General features: G+C 36.5%; 1 protein-coding gene across 2 annotated transcripts in view; it reads left to right on the forward strand.

Annotated features, from left to right (window-relative positions):
• NALCN (sodium leak channel, non-selective) overlaps positions 1 to 19,086 on the forward strand; it is a 237,119-nt gene that overhangs the window by 129,600 nt on the left and 88,433 nt on the right. For both annotated transcript variants that reach the window (XM_026066533.1, XM_026066534.1), the window contains 3 exons: positions 1,898 to 2,089; positions 9,955 to 10,092; positions 14,192 to 14,266. In XM_026066533.1, the coding sequence (XP_025922318.1) occupies positions 1,898 to 2,089; positions 9,955 to 10,092; positions 14,192 to 14,266 (405 nt within the window). The remainder of the gene's footprint in view (positions 1 to 1,897; positions 2,090 to 9,954; positions 10,093 to 14,191; positions 14,267 to 19,086) is intronic.

Here is a 19,086-nt window from a genome sequence, read left to right on the forward strand (position 1 = left end):
CTCCAGCARCTGCTGTCGCTGCCACTGCCTCTGTTGATGATGATGTTCCTGGCACTGTTTCTGGCAGCACCACTGTCAGGAATAGGAGGATCAGCAGCTTTAACAAAGGTAGACTCAGCAGTAGCAGCACCTGCAGCAGTCACAAAGGTGGTGGCATGAGCAGCAAGTGGGTCAGGATACTAGGTAAGGCCTCAGCAGAGTTTGTCACACTCTTGCAATTCTGCTGCCACTGTAAATACTGAGAGGTGTAAAATATATCACTGGCACACAGATGCTATTTCCTGTTGAGAAATGTCACCAAATTTTTCCTTTTTTGTGCATAGGATGAAATAGCAACATACATTTCATTATCTAACTTGCTAGGTTATGCTGTACACAATGCCAAGCAATTTGTGCTGATTTCCCTTTGGGTCACTGAATTGGAAAGATGACCTGTGGAAGAACAGTTGGCAGTTCTTTATGCAAATATGTAACCTGATGTTACAGATAACATAGAATCATAGAAAAATTTAGGTTGTAAGTGGCCTTTTAAAGTTATCTAGTCCAGCCTCCTGCTCAAAGCAGGCTTTCTTCAAAGACGGCTCAGGACTTTGTCCAGTTGAAATAAGTAAGAATTTTTAACAGTGATGATGATCAACCTTTGGAGTGGTTTACCTAGCACTACAATAGATTCTCAGTTGCTAAATCAGGACTGATCTGTTTAAAAAAATGTGTGTTTTATCTCAAAGAGAAGCTGTGGGCTAGCTGCAGAATGCAAAAGTGAGACTCAACAGTGGCCTATATTACTCAGGTTGGATTGACAAAATGATCATAATAGTCCTGTCACTAATTTGTTGCATCCAAGTTACAGAATAAGTTGCTTGAATTCCCAGTTTCCTATGCTCAAAACCTTGGTATGGACAAAAGGACCACACCTTATATTCCAAGCCATACTTTCATTGTTACTAGTCTAATTAAGTCCCACATTCCAATTGAAGGGTACAGTTATTCCAGTTACAATGATACTAACACAGTTCAAATTATACACAGTCAAAATGATATACATACTTCATCATATCTGTGCTTTGCCTGGTGTTTTGCTCACTCTTCCTCTATCCCTCTGGGTCCTAATGTACAGTGATTCAGTTGGGGTGGATATGGTGAGTCATCAGTGTCCCAAATCCTTAACCAGGAAAAGTCTGATGTTGATGGTTTCTTCCTCCTCACGGGTCTGCTTGAGGTCATTCTTATATATTTGGTAACATGCTGTAAAAATYGGTCTTTCTTCATTGGTCTGTAATTCTATGTTGCATCATCCAAATTTACTTTTTATGAGGTGTTTTGTATGTCGTTGTTCCCTTTGTTACCTGTAAAACCAGCTGCACTCCTATGATGACCATTGGTCATTGGTGAGTTGTTTATAGCCATGGAGCCTTCAGGATCATCCTGCGCCTCTACTCTCAAGACCTCTGCTATCATCCCATGCCTGTACTCCTCACTGCTGCATTTTATTAAAGTGTCATAGATAGTTCATTCTATGCAAAATTACTACTTGTTATTACTATCTGTTTGTACAAAATATGTACATAACAATAAGCATTACACAATACAATTGTAAAAAGCTAAGCGAAAAGCTAAAACTAAGCAGGTTAATAGTTACCTGGTCAGTACATAACTGCTGTTACAAGCTTATACAAATCTCTAGACAGACTAAGATAAGACAAAGTGTGACAGGTCCTAGGGGCTTATGTTCTTAACCTAACACACAACGTCTGGCCTGTTACAAGCAATGGCAATATGATATTTACTGGGCTACAAGACTACAAGTCCCTTCTTGGTCTTGAAGTCTCTGAGCCTGATGTTGCTGAGTATAATAACTGAAACAATTAATACATTTGTATTTTCTCTTTCTTTGCAGGTTCTTAGAGTAGTTCGACTTATAAAGATTTCTCCTGCTTTGGAGGATTTTGTGTATAAGATATTTGGACCAGGAAAAAAACTTGGGAGTTTGGTGGTATTTACTGCCAGCCTTTTAATTGTAATGTCAGCAATCAGTTTACAAATGTTCTGCTTTGTGGAAGAACTGGATAGATTTACAACCTTTCCACGGGCAAGTATAAGCAGCACTGATTACTTCTTGCTTGTTATTATTTTCTCATTACTAATATATCATACTTGTTATTATATTACCAGTCTTACTTTCCTTCTAAGAACCATGAAGCAGAATCAACTTATGCGGAGATAAAAGAATTGTATTTTCTGGGTATGTTAGTCTTTCTGTCTGCCTTCAGTAGTGAAGTTTGGCTTAGGCTGCAATAGGTGTTCTATTTCTGTTGTTGAGGGAATACAGAGAAATTATATTTACACACACTGATGGTGATACAAAAAACATATGGTTTAACAGTAGTCTAGCACGCTACAAAAAGAGGGTTCATGTGCACAACAATGAATAATAGCCTCAAAATGTATATAAAACACACCTACACATGATTTACATCTTCATATTATGAAAATGGTTGTTCTTGTTTTGTACAGGAATGCCCATTTTGCACAGAATTATAAAACCTGTCTGCATTGACAAAATAAGTATTTGCCTTTTGGGCATAAATAATGGATATTTATGGACATTACATTAAATCTGAACAGAACATTGAAAATCAGTGGAAATTGGAGCTAATGTATTTACTGAAGCACACTGTTTTGAATGAAAATACTGCCATTTCTTTAATAATATATTAGACTGAGTGTACTTGGATTGGTTCCAGTCACAGTTTATTTGTTTCTCTCATCCCAGCTTGGTTATCCACTGTATCTGTTTTAGTGAAAGCACGTTGGTTGGAACAATTAAATAAGAATGAGTAAGACAGCCTCAGGGGTCATGCATTTAACAAACAAAATGACTAGGCAACAATTTGTAATTATCAACCTGGATTTGATGCATGGGATGCTAGCCATCAAATCTAAGACAAAAAAAACCCTACCCACAGGGAATAATATAATGCCATGCTTTCTATTATAGAAAAACAGTCAGTAGGATCATTAAGAATTCAATGCAATTCTTTTCTGAAAGCTGAAGAAAGAAAAAAAGAATATAACTCAAGTTTTTTCTTACAAAATCAGGCCTTTGTCTGTAAATTGAATGATACTACCACTGTGCTGTGGTATCCCAATATGGATCCCACGGGATCCAAATCCCATGTATAATTTATGAAACAAACTTTCAACTGCAAAAGTTTGAAATTATCATGGAATTTGTCTTTGGAATTAGTTTGTTACTTATGCAAAATGGCAATGACAGTTCTGAAAGAATTATATAATTAAAATAAGACAGATACACAACATCTTTCAGATTTTAACTAGATGAATACCAGTAATGATCTGAGAAAGATCAACTTGCAGTAAAACGTTGCTGAGATACATCAAGATGCTAGTAAACTTTTATTTTGGATGTTTCAGTGTGCATTAGGCCTCAGTAAGTATTTTTCTCATATTGAATTTTAGCAGCTATATCTACATATTGAAATATATGCATGAATTTGCAGAAAATATTTCATCCAGCAAATTATACAGTTGTTTAAACAGGGAATATCCAGAGTTGTTTTCTACTTTCTGATTTGTTTTTTAGAAAAATACAAGACCTTTTATCAACAGGAAGGGAGCATTCCAGTAATACTGAATTGAAATATTTTTAATACTTTTTATATGATAGCTGGAATTAATAGCCTCTTTTTATTTTTTAGTCATTATTTATTTGTATACATATTCACTTAGTCATAAGTGGTTCAAAGTATAATTTACAGCATGTGTTTTCCTTTTGTAGTTTTCTAATGAAGCAACTCTTAATAAGCTAATAAAGTCAGTGAAAACTTTGTACTCAGAAATTTTGATAGGACAATGTCCATCTAAAGTGTGTCTTTCTAGCAAAGGCTGGGGGATTTCCACTAATGCTGTCGCCTCTGAATAAAGACCACTGAACCAGTTTATAATAAGACAATTATAAAATGTGTGCTTTTGGGTTTGCATGCAATGTATTATTTTCAAAACATGACTGAACAAACACTGGCATTACTATATAATGTAGGTGATATGAGGATGTCTGCATCAGAAGAATTTGGTACTGTAGATTTTTAGGGGCTTATCCCCAAACCAGAATGAAGCTACAACGGCAGGCACTGTTTGTTCCTGTGGACTTTTTGCAGTTCTAAATATGCTGAGGACTTACTTACACTAAGAAAAATGGTCACACTCGAAGCTAAATTTTGAGGTTGTTCATTAAAGTGCCTTCAACACTGAAACAGACAAAACATGAAATCATTTTGAAACCATAAATGCCTTACAAGAAGGCACAGTATGGGAACAAGTAGACCTCCTTCTTTCACTAACGCCTATAAATTGCATGTTTTCACATGGTTTCTTGACAACAGTCAATAGGCACAAGCTCAGTGTTGCTATGGTTACAAATTTCGCTGTTCTTCTTTTGACCATTGCAACTTTCCAAATAGACTGGCTTTATCTCTAATACTAAGTATAAAAATATAGATGTTTGCTATACTTTTTTTAACCGATCTGCTATCTCTATTTTTGCCTGCACATGTTGAGCCCTGAGAAAAACRGGATAGCTGAGCTCCAGACACAAAATAAAGGAGAAATGAGAGAGTTCTGTTCAAAGGCATCAGTGGAAGATAGTTGCTAAGAAATTTAAAGATTCACCATATGGGAATCAAAATATATTGTTAGTGTCTCCCACTTCCATGCCCCTTAAAAACACAGTTTCTCCTGTGATGTGGAGCCATATATTGACTAGTCAGTGTCTCAGATAAATTACAAAGCTAGGAGCGCTGCTATTCTTTTAAATGGGTCAACACAAAATGAAATCCAGGCCCATCTGATGCCAATGGGATTTTTGCTGTTGACATCAGTCAATATCAGAATCTACTGTCTTCAGTAGAATCGGGACTTCCCTTTCAGTTTTGAACTTGGAGGAGGCTCAAATTATGATATGTTAGTTCAAAATAATCATCATCTGTTAGAAAAACTGAACAGTATAGTCTTAATTCTTTGATGCAGTTTCAGTCTGAGTCCTACTGACACATTTTTACAGGACAGCTATTCTGCTCCCAGYGGGCTCTCATTAGTATGTTAAGAAAAAATAAAAGTTCAACATAAGTAGAAAAAAATGCAAGCATTTCACAGTGTTGGCCTAAATCTTATTAACTTACTTTACAGAAATAATACCACTTATTATAGGGCTGCATTGATGAATAAGGCCTTCGGGATTTGGTCTGTAATATTTTATGAGCAAGCACCAGTTACAAGTCAAGTACATTACAAGTGAAAGTTTCCATACTTTTYGTGTAGTAATCATGTAGCAGCACCTCTGTGGATGGACAAGATATCAGAATTGTCACTCCTGCTGGTATATTTAACTGAACATTTGCCGATCATCTGCTTTCAAAAAAAAAAGTAGTTTGACTTTCATCATCAAAACAGCTAATTAAGTAATAGGGCATAAATACTCAAAGAAATTGACAGCCTTTTCTATAACATAAATTAATTCAGAAATTCACCATTTGCATAAATCTTTAAGTCTCATCTTCACAGATGTTGATTCTGTCAGCTAGATGGTTGCATTTCAAATTCATTTTAAAATAAACAGGGGGAAGCGTACCTTTCAACTAAAAATATCTTGCTCTGAAGGAGACTGCTGCGTACAAAACACAAACTCATTGTACACTGCCTTATTTTTTTCTTAAAACTAATGTTTTGTGGCATAGAGGACTTTAGTAGCATAAGAAAATATTTAAATTGTATTAAAGTGATATTTTATTAACTATGTGCATTATGGACAACTGTTTTAGATGGAAGATTAGATTTTTACTATGCTAAAGAGTGTCTTTTCTGAGTTAACATAGTGCTTGTAGTAATGAAGGATTCACAACACAATATTGGAGATATTTTTATACCTTGAAAAAATAATTAAAATTCATTGAAAAATAAATAAATAAACTAGAGTATGTGATTCAGAATAAAGGATGCTGCGCTGCTTCAATTATCCAGTCACCCAGGTGTTTCTAAAGCCAGCAGCAGGATGTATTATTTAATATAGTATCTACCTTCCTTTTTCTTTCAGCAGAGTATCACACCAGTGAGATATGACCCCCACTAGGTCCAGAGCTGCCCTGAGTACAGTGAAACAGTGATCTCCTCTTTTAGCTTTACCCCCCCCCTTGTGAAGGGAAGGTGAGAACTAGTGCTGTAGGCTGTACAGCATCGCTGTACACAGAGGGGATCGTTGTCTTCTTTGCCTGCAAGCACCACTGGCTGGTATAAAGGCAGCTGAATTTCCTGTTGTTTCACACACACTCCTCTGTCTACAGAAGGCCTCTCCTGAGCTAAAGTTCCCAGTGTTTCTTTCTCTGCATGTTTTGCAACTGAAGGGACCTGAGGTATTTTACAGAGGAAGATAACACGTGGTGGTGTTCTGTCTTTTTTTTTTGTAGGACCCTCAGCACAATTTTTTGCAAGGAAATGTATCACTAGTAAGATGATGTAATTTTGCACTGTATAAGCTGTCTCTGTGTGTGGTTGTGGGGGGCAGTACTTCAAAGGGATCCTCTCCAGTCAGCAATATGCTAGTTAAGGCCAAGATTACAGGTAGGAGCATGCAAGTGAATGGTACTGTGCAAATTCCAGCATCCATGTTTAGACTTTCACGCAGACACATGAGGTAGCTAAGATTTTAGCTGACATAAAGGATTTACAGGAAGGTAGTTGTGAGCAGTTTTCTCCATTTGGGGCTGCTTCTGGGTTACAGTAGCCCTTGTTCTCTGTGGGATCTGTGTGTTCAAAGGAAAAGTCAGTACATTACCTTTGGTCAAGATGTTGCTGATATAGGAATTTAAGTCTTACACTTAACTTCATCCCCCAATGTGTGTGATCTCTTGAATGCTTTGATCTGTTTCATGTACTCCTTAGGTTTGCTCCTTATGAGTGATTTGGACTTGTAAGCTTAATCATCTCTGAAAATTTGATCACTGTTATTTCATTCTGAAAAGCAACTGTAAAAATAGCTCTGTCTTACTCAAACCTCTTGGTCTTAGTCTAACAGTGTGTTTGTACTTCCGCCTGCTTCAGAGAGTGCTACAGAACATAACAGTAATAAGAAAGTGAGCTGTATTTTGTGTTTTTTTTTTTTTTTCTGTTTTAATGATAAGGAAAATTGTTTGCAATGTTCATAATAGCTAAATGTGTGGGAGCCGCCAGGGAGAGTACAAATGCACAGTTCTTCCTCTGGACATCATCTAGAGACACCATGACCCAATTTTTATTATCTTAAAATTTGTGCTAGTTACAATGTACAGAGAAGAAAAAAACTTCAGTGCTAGGATCTTTTCCAGTGCTCAGTGAAAGAGGCCAGACATTGAGCTCAAGCACTGGCCTCCAGATACTGATGCTGCTTAATCTTTAACTTTCTTCCTGGCTCCAGCTAACTCTCTCCAAGACAATCCCAGAGCACAGACAGGGCAATAGTTCTCTCCAACGGGGCACTACAAAAAGGTAATTTGGACAGCAAGACTGCACCAATTCTTATTGTTCCTGCCTTACCCACCCTACTACACCATCCCAGCAAGCTTTGCACTCACAGGCCCTCCTTTCAAATTTTAAGCACACAGCACACCCCCTTGATTTCATGATACAGAAACAGTAGTGTGGTGAGCTGTGCCACATCCTTCCCATGATTTCAGATAGTTGGAACCAACTTTCCCTCRCCAAATAATAATGATGTGTTATAGCCACAGGAACACCACATAGGGTCTGGAGGAGGTGCAGGACCAAGTGCCATATAACATGCACATGAACAGCCTGCTGTAGAGTAAATTAGCCCTGAGCAGCATAATTCCACACTACTTACAGCGTGGGTGTAGTCTTAAGAGTCCTGTTTGCACCAGGARGAACTGCTTGGAGAAAACATTGTTTTATTTGAAGAATTCAGCAAACTTGATAGGGAACTCAATAAAACTATGTGTCTATAGTTAATATTAGAAATATAAACTTGAAGCTACACAGAGTTATTTATGCCTGCAGATTGGAAATTGAACTAGAAACTATGTTATTGTTCTACAAGGGCATAGACCAGTCTACATGTTTTTGACTTTTCCAGCATGCATTCGGGCTTAGGATAAGTTGATGCGAAGGGCTTTCTAGGTGCTGTTTCCTTATGGGTGTAACAAGAATGGTTCTCTTCTGTTTGTGCCAAGGGCATTATTGTGTTAATTTGCTGTTGCTTGGGGTGTCAGACACACTGAGCATAGATATAATATCTCTTCATCACTACAAGCTGCATCAACACTTTGAATTGGAGGAATCATATTAACAGGAAACTGTGTTGTTGACATCTTACTTCAGTTTCCAACACTTTTTCACTACCAACACTTGAAGGTTTTAAACTTCAGTATGATATCAGCTCTGATCCTTGCTATCTGGAAAGAAATTCATTTCTGATATCAAGCAAAAGCAAGAAAACTTGTGCAGCAGTTTGGCCATAGCTAAAGTTTTAGAACTATTGGGATCCATACACCACTTAGATACCAGTCAAACTTCTGTGACTAAGGCAGAGCACAGTCATCAGTGTCTAGGTATGATACACATTTCATGCTCRCACGTTTGTCATACTGAGTTCGATTCTGGTTTGTGCTGTAGTCTTTTGGGTGACATTAATTTCACCTACCTTTAGCCAGTTACCATGCAAACCTCTACATATATGCGTTTTGAGATGTCAGTGAAGAAGTGTAGACAGAAGGTGATTCATCTGACCTGTTTTAGATGTTTATGTTGAGATGTGACAAAAGTGCTTATATCTCTCAAATTACTATAAAGTAAGCTTTGAGCGAGTAGCTTAAATTCCAAAGCCTGTAATGGTTATGACTGCATTTGATCAGATGGATTCTACTCCTGGCTTGGGCTCTTTCTTCTTCCTGGTGATTCCCAGTTCCATGAGCAACCCCTCTGTAAAGTGCGGCTGTCTCAGCTTTCTCCATAGAGCTCATTATGAGAGCCTAGGTCCCCGGGACTGCCTTTGGCCTCACCCAATTTTATCTCTCTGAGCCTGTTTCTAAATTGTGACCTGAAAATCATACCACATCGCCAGCATTCAGACTGGGTGAATGGATACTGGACATTGATCTGCTTCATAAATGGGTAACATTTTGGGTATATTATGAAAAAAATGGCAATAGATGGAATATATCTTCTGCTTTACAGGGCTCAAGTGCAGGTTTTGGGTTTAAAAGGCCTAGAACATCTAGGTTTTAGGCTTCATCTGGGTTCATATATTGCCTATCTCGAAAGACAGTGAGTTGAAACATTTCCTTTATTCCCTCTATTTTTGATACGCACTTCTGGTTTGAAGGGCTTTGAAAATGTTACAGAAACACTTCCACAAAGAATGCTACTTAATGTATCATGGAAGAATTTGACTGAATGAAACAGATGGAAGAACTGAGGCCATGCTTTATTTTTTGCTTAGCGTCACTTGTGAGATGCCTAGAATACTTTTGCTGTTAAAATGATGTAAATGTATGGTCTCATTTAATTATTACACTTAATTTTAGGCACATATATAGAGAGATAACACCCAAGAATAAGCATAATGACAGCACAGTATAACATTCAACACAATAAGCTGTAATGCTCAGGATATTTCTCCTATTTTATCAGCCCTGGAGGAAACCAGAGAGCGCTTCATATGGGCTAATGGAGCTAGGACTATTTTTACAAGTTGCAGAATATTATATTTCAGTAAAGGTTAAGTTTTTTACTTCTCCTCTTGCTCTGAAAATAGCATTTCACCTGACTTTAAAAGTTGAAATCCATTTATCTTTTAAGTTAAAAAAAAGTCTTCTGCTCTGTTAAATCAACTTGAGGCTTGTGGCTGTGAAACTATTTTAATATAATTCATGAATCTACTTCTTGCAGGCATTCATGTCAATGTTTCAGATTCTTACACAGGAAGGATGGGTAGATGTCATGGATCAGACACTGATTGCTGTAGGACATATGTGGGCACCAGTAGTTGCTATTTACTTCATACTTTATCATCTTTTTGCTACTCTGGTAAGTTTTGACTTGCAAATGTGCTATGCTTTTCTTTGTTTTGAATTAATGTCATAGCTCTTGCATTACTTATTTTACTCAGCTGGTTAAGCCTAATTGTGAAGCTCATTTTCAGCATAGAGGGCCTTAGGATTAGTTCTTTGATGTGGTACAATTTACTCTTCAGCCATGTGGCATAAGGTGGTGAGCCTTTGTTCGGGTCTGAGGTGTTCTTCATAAGATCCAATACTGTTAAACTGATACTCTAATTGTTAACTATCTTGTTCCTTCACAGTTCTGATGATTGCAGAGTGAAATAACTGCTTTTATTTATCATGTAGAATCATGTCTTCTCAATCTCCATTGCATTATGTTTGCAGCTGTAATTGAAGTCAGAAGCGTAAAGCCTCAGGGTGCAAACTCCTAATTAGAAATCACTGCTTTCCTGTTGTCTGATGCAAAATCAACGCATGGGAAATATATCATGTAGCATATCAAGCAATAAAAGAATGAGAATTAATAAAGCAGTTCCTGCATGTACATGGAAATGGGGATTATATCTGAAAAAGATATTTTTCCTGTATGCATTTCAAAGGGGATGATTACATTTTTCTATAGAGAAAATGGTAAGGAAAACAGCTTTTTGGAAATCTTACATCAATTAGGGCTTGTTACTGTATGTATTTCAAATACCAAACTCAGAGAAAATGCCACAATTAGGGGAATGATCATTTTAGCTATCCCTAGTTCTCCCCTACTTTTGTTCATTTTGTATTTTGCATTTTACATTTTGTATTTTGCACTTATTCATATTTCCACTTTCTTCATTCCTTTTTCTTTCTTTGCTCAGTATTGGCTACTTATGTAAGGTACTAACTGTATTTATACAGTCTCTATCTGCCCCCAGCTTCCTTTTTTTACTTCGTAATATGTCCTGTTTCACTTGTAATGACCAAATGGTCAAATGACCAATTGTGGATGCAGCAGGCTCCTTCACATGGGCTAAAATTTTGTCTACTTAATAGAAGGACATTTGATTCTTTTAGAGATGCTTAGCCAAATTTAAAAAATAAGCCGAATAAATACACGTATCAACAGATGCATAGGACTTCTACTCTTCCGGCAAGGATCAGAAGATTCCTTGGGTCTGTAATAGCAATTTTTCACTCTAAAAAGATCTTCAAAGCTCCTGGGAAGTGGGGATGAAAAGCAAAAAGGAAGTGGATTTTGGTCATGGATTTGAAAACTGTTACTGGTTAGAGAATCTTGCTGCTGTTTTTCTGATACTTCGTGAAGAACATTGTTTGAACTGGAATCCATTTTTTTCTCATAAAACAACTCTGTTTTGAAAGAGTTGTGTAGGACTTCTCTGTTCACTTAACCCACTTATTTTGCCAGGAGCTGAGGTACCTCTTTGTACACCATCCTCAGTCCTTTTCCAGGGAATTCTCATTTAATTACATGGTCCTTGCATGGTCCTTGCTTTATTTCATAGATGTACACATTTCTTCTCATTCATGCAAATTGTACTTGTGTGAAGAAACCTTGCTGATAGAACTTTGCAGAGTTACCTGTCCCTATGAAGTTGTTAGCTTCAGTTTTGAGATTTTCCTCAGACCCTGGAAAGAAAAAGCTCTGTAGGACAGAGTTGTCTGGAGGCAAAAGAAGCTTAAAGAAAGAAAATAACATGAAATTGGTGAAGGAGCATGAAGACAGTTGGACTGCTACTGAAACCAAGAAAAGATCTAAGAATAAACAGCAGTAAATGAATAACAAGAATGAAGTCAAATGAAGGAATAACTTTCGTCAGCCAGAAGAAGGGGGAGGATTAGAATTGAGAAGTGATAATTGCAGGCATTTGGCAAAGGAGACTGTTGAGCTTTGGAAAGAAATGAATAGGTTTCACAATAGAAGGCAAAGAAAAGTTGAAGCTCAAAAAACAAAACCTCTCTTGGAAGTGAAGACTGTTATTAATCAAGATGGTAGTGCAGGAAGTTAAACAAATAATAAGTTTGGGTTTAACTGTTCTATTGTGGTAACTGCTATATGGTTCTTGTTGATGTGAAAAGAGAGTTAATGAAAGTCTTGATGTGTCTTGATACATAGATTTGCACAAAGCAGCATGGTTGTAAGTGGTGATGTATTTAATGAGTACTATATTTCTTTTTAGCATGGAACAATACTTTCTTAACTAATGTGCTCCGAGCTGCAGGTAATAGAAAATGACAGACTATATAATGTGTCTGAAGAAGAAAATTACTGTAAATTACATTAAAATTCTAACAAAATGATAGCAAAACTGTTCACCAGTAATTAGTGATCAAAGTGCTTTGTGCCAGGGATTATGTATTTTATCAAAATTCTGTCTTGCTTTACCTTTCTGAAGGCCATCTTAACTTTCACAGTTCTTAGTAATCAGATCACTGATTGAGTGATGTGCATGAGGTACTGTTTAGGTACATGGCATATTTAGTAGGTCTTTTCTAATAGCTGCAGAAATTTTTAAATATTGCTAAAGCCAGTTTCCTCCTAAAAGAACATTCCTTTTTCTGAAGACTGACATTTTACAAATGCATGGGTGAGAGTCCTTTCTTCATCTTTTTTACCTTCATAGTTGATGGAGAGAAAATGAATCCTGCTCTRAAATGAGATCCAGACACCCAGCTCAGACATCTGCATTTGAACAGATGAGTTCCAGACTGTCTGGTGTACTAAGCTATTTAAATTTCATCTTCCATATAGGTGGTGAATAATTTTCCAGTGTTTTTGAATGACAGATAAACTTACATTTCACTTACAGCAATGGTGAACAGATACTATGTCTGCTCTAGTTGAAAATCAATGAGGATTTGGACTACTGTCACTCCGTGGTGCAAGACCACGGAAATACTAAGCCTTGTAACTTTTGTAAAAGAGCTTAAATTCCTATTGATATCTGTAGGAAATTGGTGCTTACCTATAGGAGCTTAATATGTTTGTAGATATTTGCCTGTGTTAATTTAGAAAATGATGTTTTTGTGCTTAAGTCAAATAGGATCGGATTTGCAAACATATTTAAATAACTAGGAATGCAGGAAAGGCGTTGGGTGCTTACATCACTTCTGTGCTATCTTTTGTACTGCCAAAGTATTTGTTACAAGGGAGGATGAAGGAGTTTCCACTGATACCTTCATTCAGGATTTCTGTTGCAGGGTATGGTCTTTGTTTTAGGTGTTCTTCTCAAACTGCATCTGTGATGTGCCTTGGTCCCCAGGGACTAAAACCTTGGCAGTTACAGCTGTAAAACAAAGTGTGTACAYATTTGCTGCCTTAAGATGTAAGCAGTTTGAGGCGATATACTAAGTGGCGGTATCCTCCCTTGCCTGCCTCCTAGTTTTCCTAGTTCTGTCTCCTTCTCAGCTCTGTCAGTCATGTTTTCAGCTTATTTGGCCTCTGGACAATACCTCTACACAAGGAAAATATAACAACTTTCTCATATACACATTTTTTTCCTGGGATTCTTCCTGCTAAAGCTATATCTACACAAAATTTAATGTAGAGTAAACGAAGCTGTGAATGTACAGTGCTATAGCTGCTCTGCATCTATCTCCTGCACTGTGGCTCCTGATGCACTCAAATAGTAAGGTAGCTTACTTCTCTTTAAAGTGAAATTAGCTACTCTGCACAGAGGCACTCCAGGCATTAAGCAAGTCCATAAAGTAAATTGGTGTCAGGTGGGCTCTGTGCTAAAAATTCGCACCTTAATTGCCAAGTAACTTAGCCTTAAGAGCTATTTTAGGATTCTGCTCTGTGTTTCATATTTTTATATCTCTGATGAATTTAACTTCCTTTTCCTGTGAAATACATTTTGGGTGTATTGTTAAGCATACAAAATGCATTGGTCATGAAACATAGAATTGCATTTTTTTAAATYCATATAGTAACTGTATGATAGGCTAAAAACAATTTATTACTTACAAAATGGCTCTCGGGCATATAGTAGCATGCAATATTAGTTCAACAGATATCAAAGGCAATACTCCTACTTACATCAGAGGCCCTCATTTTTTCCATGGCATTTAATAGTACTTCTTAAGAAAAATCAGGCAAGCTTTAAAAATAATTTACAATTGTTTTGTAGATTCTACTCAGCTTGTTTGTTGCTGTTATTTTGGACAACTTGGAACTCGATGAAGATCTAAAGAAACTTAAACAAGTAAGTACATATTTTTATTGTGCTTGAAAATGTTTTCAATAAAGTATGACTGTACTGGTGTTCTTGTAAGGAGACATCTTCATGAAAATGAACAAAACAGGAGACGTTGAAGAGAATGGCAGTACTTTGTTAGATAGTTGAACGTCACACTGTATTAGAAATTAAAAGATTACAAAAGAGATTTAGAAATTGGTTTAAATGTTCAGTGAAAGTCAGTTTAGATAGTCATGTAATTAAAATAATTTAATAATCATGGCTAGGTAATCTTTTTGATCGCTGTCTGTCAATAATTTATTTATTGACAAACAAAGTGTTGTTTGGCTTGTTTTCATATTCAGGAAGGCACTATCGTGTGACTGTTGTGCTACAGCCTAAATAGTTACAGGTCTGTGTTTACACTGCAGCATGAAAAGCATGTAGAAATGTAGTGTTCTTCCTTCGCCATGTCAGTCCTGAGTAGGATGTGAAGCACCAGAGACCCATTTCTGTTGAGAGTAAACTTTTGTAGTGTGTAACTCCCATAGCCTCTCATAAGTGAAATTAATTAAAAGTCTCTGACTTAGAGGAAGGCAGACAATCTTCCTGACCGTAGGCACCACATGTTAAAATGCCATGAGCCACACAGTAGGCCTGCCACAGGGGAGTGTACTGGCAAGGGTCCACAGACAGGAGGCTGAACTGAATTGCTAGCTGAGTCCTAAGGACACTGGACAAAGTTAACTTGCTCTGTTGACACTCCAGATTTAGGGATTCAGATTATCTAGAAACCTGTGTCTCATGCTTGAACCCCACAGTGACAATCACTTAAGATAAATGGAGCTAGAGAGCTCATGTTGGCCATTCTGACCTTGTGGGCAAACCACCAGAAAGGGAGGTGTCAGTGTGTGTTACATAAATACACAGATGTGATTTAATGTACGCAAAGAAGAGCAAAATCCTCAACATTTACCTATTTCATGCACAAAATAGCAAATTGAGATCTTACTGTGTGGGAACTTCTTTTGTAATATTCAGTTTATAGCCTTCTTTCACTCATCATTTATTGTTTTTGTTCATCTTTCCATCAGCATTTGGTGTAGAGCTATGTTCTTTCACTTTCTGAAAAATAATCTCCCAGATAGTTTAGTTATTTTGTATTGAGTTATTACAGTGGAGCTAATGTGCCAAATTACCTCTAACATACTTTCCTTTTTTGTATTATTTTTCTTTTAGTCTCAAAACTGAAGTGATGTGTTTATAGATTTATTACATTTGTGTTATGTGTGCTACTTTTCTACAAACTTCTCATTGGTCTAAGAACATTAATTGTGGATTTAGAGAYTATATGTTTCACATATTCTCACTGAATATGTGGCATGTGTCAAACTAATATTGCCTCTGCATCTTCTCTTGCTTCAAGGCACTAACAAATAATAACATTATATAGATACTTTAAGATCTTCTTTATAGAATTCAATATTGCTTTTCCTGTTTCAGTATTATATATCAGTACTGAATTGCAAATTTGAAGTAAAACGGCAAGCTTTTTCTGGCAGAAAGAAATATAAATACTGGGTTTCAATTAATCAGCTCACATATGTGAAATGAGAGATCTTATAGTTGATTCTGGGATGGTCAGTTTTCAGTATGCAAATTGAGTAAACCAAATCAAGTTTATCCATTTTTTCTCCTTATCAGTCTTAAGAAATAAAATGATCTGAAATCAGAATGACTCAGATGTAGAGTAAGCAATGTCATATCATACTGATAATCTTGCAACAAAATGTCTGCATGAGTTAGTAGTATAAATCAACTTTCTAAAGTGAAGAGCTTAAGATTTGAAATCCTGTGGCTTTTCTGTGAAACTTAGTTTCTTCAATTCATAAACCAAACCAAAATTCTACACTTTTGTTCATGAAATGGCAGTAGTAGGACTTTGTGTTTTGGAAAGACACCTCTGGAACTGCTGGACAAAAAGCAGTGATGAGAAGCCAGGACTTGCACTGTGCCACTACATGAGCCTGAAATCTGGTTAGCTCTGTAGGAAGCCTGTCTCCGTTATAGCAGACACTCAGGGTAGAGTATGAGAAGTAGAGCACACACAAGTAAAAGACATAAATTGAATAAAATATATATGTCCCTAAATTTCATAGCTCTGAGACTGGGAGCAGTATAACTACATATGTGTGGTGCTGGGCCAGAGTAAAACAGCTGCCTACATGACCAGACCTTCTAGCTACCATGCAGTGCAGCACCATGATTACACTGATAGTATGTTTCCATGACCCAAGCTGGTGTCTCCACAAGAGGACTGCACTTTGCCACATGGACATACCAGTTTGGTTGACTCTGCCTTGATGGTATATGCATTGTACACCATTACAACATACTGTGTAGACATGTCCAAGATAGCTAAACTGCTTTCGAAAACATGATGCTGGTTCACCTGTATTTATGTTTTTGAAATGTTTCTCTATACTTTAAACAGCAGCCTCTCTTCAGAGACCATTACTCAGCACTATTGAATGTTTTCCTTTCTGATATTTTATCCAAACTAATTAATGTTATACAAAGAGTTGCTTGTTTTAAAAATACTTATGGTGAAAGCAGGTAAGAAATTGGTTCTTGGAACTGAATCATATGGAATGGTGGGAATGATTGTAGAACTGATTGACTCAAACAGAAAAGGTTTCCTGTGGGATAAATGTGATGGTATCACTGGCTCGATGCTGATAGTGACTGTACACAATTATACTGAGTTATTGGTTGTCTTATCTCAGATGATAAAATAGGAAGAGTTTTTAATTCAATGGTATTTTGAATATTCCAGTAAAAATGTACTAAAAGATGGAGGAATACTGTGAGATAATTGCTATGTTTTAATCAAGACCATTTCTGTAAAGAAATAGATCTGTACCCTTTCGGAGGAAAATTTTTAACATCTACAAAAGCTGAATGGTGTTCTAGAGGATGAATCAAATCATTCAAATTGTTAATGTAAAAGACTGATTCATTAAAAATGGTGAAACAGCAATGCTCTCAAAAGTATTTCCATCTTCGTGTTCGCATTTTTTCCCTGCCTTTGATGGCTATACAGTGTGAGGCCCAGAGCATTTTAAAATGATAAAGGATTGAATGATTTTCAAAGAAGGAGGAAGAATATATTTAGGCCATAAATGACACTTAACTAATAATTCCTTCTGGGATGTGTCTTCTTGATTATATCTTAATACCTTTTCTTGATCTTGATAACAAAAATAATAATAATACTTATCTTTCAGATTATTGAGATAGAAATAATTGGTTAATATTTCCATAGTACTCCAAAATGTAAAGTGGTATGTAAACAGTTGATATTGATGTTGGTTCAGTAAACATGTTTAAAAAATGAGTAAATCAAAGCAAAAAATACATTAAATGAATAGGCAATTATAGCTAAGGTTGTAAAATAATGCAGCTAGAAGTTARTAAATTAGAATTAAATTTGCCTGTGCAAATTCAGTTAAGGATATACATCATGATTCAGATTTTAATTAGGTCATTACATAATATTCTTTTGTTAAGTCTGGCCTCATTTAGTGCAAAGAGTGCATAGAGCTCACTTTAATAAGCAGCTAGTCAATATTTTTCCTCTGTATTGTATGGTGTATAACCCCTATGTTTCATTTACTACACAGTATTCAAGCTTTGCTCTAAAGACAAAACTATTAATCTCCTCGCTGACTTCTTTATGGTACCCCTAATGAGTACCTAGAACAAACATAAAACTAGTTAAAGTTTGATTTAAGTGATTTACTTAGCATTGCATAGGAACCCAGGCACAGGGAGGAATACAATTTATTTTTCCAAGACACCATTCAACTGACTTAAAAACAGGATTATTCTTTGTGTTTTTACAACTCCCTGCTTCATTCATAATACGCCACGTGTCTCATTCTCTAGGCTGTGTCTGCCGTGATAGTTCAAGTCAAGTAAAGTCAAGTAAAAAGGGGTTATATTATAGCTTATAGTCACCAACTATCTGTACAATAAATCCAAAAATTCGATCTTCTGTAACAATTCAGACTGATCCTGAATATGCTACTTAACTTGTAGATAAAAGGTTGATCTTGTTCATCTTCCAGCTCTGTCCTCTTTGGTGGTGCATCAGTTATGCAGATCATACAGATCTTAGGTAGAAAAAATCTGTCAGCTACAGTCTGGGCATCCTTCTCTTGTATTCCTGTCTTTTGACCCCTACCTGTTGCCCCAAAGTGCAAAAGAAACTGAAAGGATTTCTTTAAAAGCCTTTTGTGAGAAACTTCAGTTTTTATTACATTTCTATAAATTTGCCTAAATACGAAGCTAGACTGATTAGTTTTTAGTATCCTATGCTCCATCTGGAAACCCTTTTTCAAAGTTAGCAACACATTTGCCACTTCCCTTCCTCTGGCTACTGAGTTTATTTAGGTGACAGCTTATTCACCACCGTTAGTATGTCAGCATTGTCTTATCTGAGTTCCTGTGGAAGTCTTTAATGAATGTCTTCTGTTCTTGAATAGTAAGAAATTGACCTTGTATCAATTACCTTCCAAAAGCTTTTCTCCTGACACTTCTGTTTGCAATTAATCTTCCATACAGTTTAGGGTCTTCTTTGAACTACTCTGTGGTGAACACAATTCATTTTGCTCTTCTGTTTTGGTTTTATTTTTCTGAATGCTCTTTAATAATATCCTGTTGCTTTTCTAGGGGTCTCTGGCAATCTTGCTGCTTTCTGTATGTTTTTAAAAGTTTTCTTATTAGATTTTATTTCTTTAGCAAGCAGTCCCTCAAAACCTTTCGTGATCTGCATTGTTTTACGT

This window comes from Apteryx rowi, unplaced genomic scaffold, assembly GCF_003343035.1.
Source record: "Apteryx rowi isolate R43461 unplaced genomic scaffold, aptRow1 scaffold_242, whole genome shotgun sequence".
Taxonomy (NCBI): Eukaryota; Metazoa; Chordata; class Aves; order Apterygiformes; family Apterygidae; genus Apteryx; species Apteryx rowi.